This window comes from Lactuca sativa, chromosome 8 (assembly GCF_002870075.4).
Source record: "Lactuca sativa cultivar Salinas chromosome 8, Lsat_Salinas_v11, whole genome shotgun sequence".
Classification (NCBI taxonomy): Eukaryota; Viridiplantae; Streptophyta; class Magnoliopsida; order Asterales; family Asteraceae; genus Lactuca; species Lactuca sativa.
In genome coordinates this window covers 118,517,465-118,520,370 of record NC_056630.2, presented here as the reverse complement: position 1 = coordinate 118,520,370, position 2,906 = coordinate 118,517,465, and the positions used below count along the sequence as shown (strand labels likewise).

Here is a 2,906-nt window from a genome sequence, read left to right as displayed (position 1 = left end):
ATTTACCTTTTTTTTCTACATATTCATAATTATCCTTGGTATTTATTAGTTTATTATTGTTTATTAATAGTATATTCAAAATTCACATCGCTTAATTTGTAGACTCACCCCCTCTTTCTTGTCTTCTTCATCATGGTCAATGGCAATTTCATTATCCCATCGTAGGGGGAGAAAGATGAATAACTAAGGCATTTGAATCATCTATAACACTAAAAACATACCCTCAATCAAAACCAACAAACCAATTAAATCCAAAATATAGGAACCAAAATAAACAAACACCAACTTAGTTTCTAAGAAAAAGCTTTTTTAAAAGGTCTAACCATCGGAGTATGTTTATAACAAAAGTTTTCAGACGATAGAAATATAATATGATAAATCCAAGGTAGGAAGAATAGCCATAAGATGCAAAGTTTAAAGCTAGTAAAAGGTGGATAGAATAGCCATTGTATAAAGTACTCATGAGTCTGGTACTAGCCCACATATCCATTACAAGATTCATACGCAATGGCTAATGGGGGACCATAAAAGACATGAAATTTGTGGCATAAAAAAGATCAACTCCTCCCCCTTATTTATATCAATTCATTTTATTGATGACAAAGATGCACTTAAGAAGAGGTGGAAAAGAGAAAACAAAAGGGGCATCCATCGATAACGTTGCAGGTTCCAAGCATCAATTTATGGGGTTTCTTGTAGATTTTTACAGGTTCTCCTTGTGAAAAAAAGGTTGAAAAAGGCAACGACGAGTGGATTTTGATCCATTTGTTCCTTGATGCTTAGGGTTTCTTCATGCCCCAAACAGTTTAAACTGTTTATAGTTAATCTTTTGAACACAAGTACACAACACAACAAATAATAATTAATTTAAAACCAATTTTCTTTTATTTTGAGGTGTATGCGTTGTCACATGTGTGGAAATGAGTTCGGAGAAACAAATATATGAAATTACAATCCTTACCTAAAAGATTGTACAAATTCTGTTTAGGAATTACAATATCTTCTTCATGATTTGTTGTAGGTTCTTGAAATCAGTGATTTTTTAAAAAATTCATTGTTGCTCTGAATTAGTTGTTCTTCAAAAGCAATTAGGGTTTGCTGCAATATGATTTTTTGTAGGTTGTACCGATTGTTCGTCAACTTTCATTGGTTAAATGCAAACAATAGCAACATGCTTTTATCTTCTTTTAGGAAAAATGTAACCAAATTTAGCACATGTTCAACCTAGGTACCTGAAACTTTATTTAGAAGAGGTTAAGTTTCATCTGTGTTCCATTTATAAGGAATTCAATAATGTGTAACATGTTAATGGAATCAACAACAATTACAAAAAAGTTAGAACAGATTACCATCTCAATTCACATGATCCAACTTTTCTCGATAGAATTGTAGAACACCTGGAGCTTTTGTCTCATATCTTTCCAATCTCTTCATAAATATATTATCAGAAGACTTCAACCACCAGCAGAAACCACATTCATTCGTACCTTCTATCAATCCATTGTCCAAACAATATTGGTAAACCAAACATCTAGGAATAATCCTCTTCTTCATACTCAAGGAAATGAGCACAGAATTATTTGCAACAATGGATGCCTCAAACCCCATCTTATTAACAAGATAATCCATCACTTTATTGATTTTCTCCTCCGATTTCATCATACACCATGGATTAGTCCTAAAAGCTAGCAAGATCTGCGCTTTAGACAAACCCCATTTCTCATAAGTCCCCATCTTCTTCTCCAAATTGGACTTGCTTATTGACCTAAGTGCGTGAACAGCTGACATGAAATTTGTTTTCAAAGGATCAACGCCCATTTCCACAACTTCTTCCACTGCCTTTTTGAACTGTTCTTTAGTATCTGAAATATCTCTAGGGTGGTAAGTTAATACATACAGCATCTTTGATCCAGGCACACCAACATCACGCAATAATTGCATATTTGGAATCACATTTGCTCGGGAATCCAAATCCAAGACCCACGCACACCTCCTGATTGCAACAAGAGTTTTTTCATTGGATTGGAGTAAATCTCTAAGTAAGTTAAAGGTAGGTTCTATGCTATTCTTCAAGCTTTTACGAAGGAATTTGGGTCTTGCAATTAGTATCTTGACAATATCAGAATCTGAAAGTCCTACAGAACGTAAGAACTCAAATTTGGGAAAAAGGTTTATTTGGGGATTACATGCGAGAGCCCTGGGAAATTTTCGCACTAAATGAGATATTTGGGTTTCTGTGAAGCCTTGCTTCTTGAAAAACGCTATCACGGAGTCTGCTCGATCTGGGGTTTGGATGCTTAGGCATTTCGAAGCTGAAATCGCCTTGTCTGGAGGGAATCCGCATGAGTCTATGAGGTAAGAAACTGTGAATGAGTTATCTGATGCTGCTTGTGACGAATATGATGTGCGAGGAAATAATCTATGAACCGATGTTGTTTTGAACACAGAAAATGTCAAGTTTCTGCCGACAAGATTAAACATTGCAAGTAGAAATCGTTATGATGGAGAGAGATCATTGACCTGTGGATTGAGGATTGATGCGATTTACGCTTCTGGATTTTGCGCTCTATCTACGATCGGGTTTCACTTGAAAAAAACCCTAAAACAAAACGTTCCGCTTTCAGTCTCACTTGCTAAAAATGGGTTTTCAACATCGCTTGCCAGGGAAATTCTTTTCTACTTCACTTGGTAAAACATCTCCGTGAATTCTGCAAATAGTGTTTTTTTTTAATCATTACACCAATTTTCAAATCTAAAGATATATTAAGTAATTTTTTTGGATTAATATCACTAAATCTCATGTTTTTTTTGCACTAAATTGAAAAAAATCCATGAATTTAATTTGTTGTTTACTGTGGACATGATTTTTTCATAAAATTATGGCAAAAGGGCAAAGTGCCGGTCTC

General features: G+C 34.7%; 1 protein-coding gene across 2 annotated transcripts; it reads right to left on the bottom strand.

Moving 5' to 3' along the window:
* Nucleotides 1-862: 862 nt before the first annotated feature.
* Nucleotides 863-2,626, bottom strand: LOC111901999 (uncharacterized). Of its 2 annotated transcripts, none has more exons than XM_023897867.3 (2): nucleotides 1,350-2,626; nucleotides 863-1,238 (listed from the first exon to the last, which is right to left on the bottom strand). In XM_023897867.3, the coding sequence occupies exon 1, from the start codon at nucleotides 2,479-2,481 to the stop codon at nucleotides 1,354-1,356; it is 1,128 nt and encodes a 375-aa protein (XP_023753635.1). In that variant the 5' UTR covers nucleotides 2,482-2,626; the 3' UTR covers nucleotides 863-1,238; nucleotides 1,350-1,353. The 2 variants fall into 2 exon arrangements, with proteins under 2 accessions (XP_023753635.1, XP_023753636.1); XM_023897868.3 differs by having other exon boundaries at nucleotides 863-1,232.
* Between the last annotated feature and the right edge of the window lie 280 nt (nucleotides 2,627-2,906).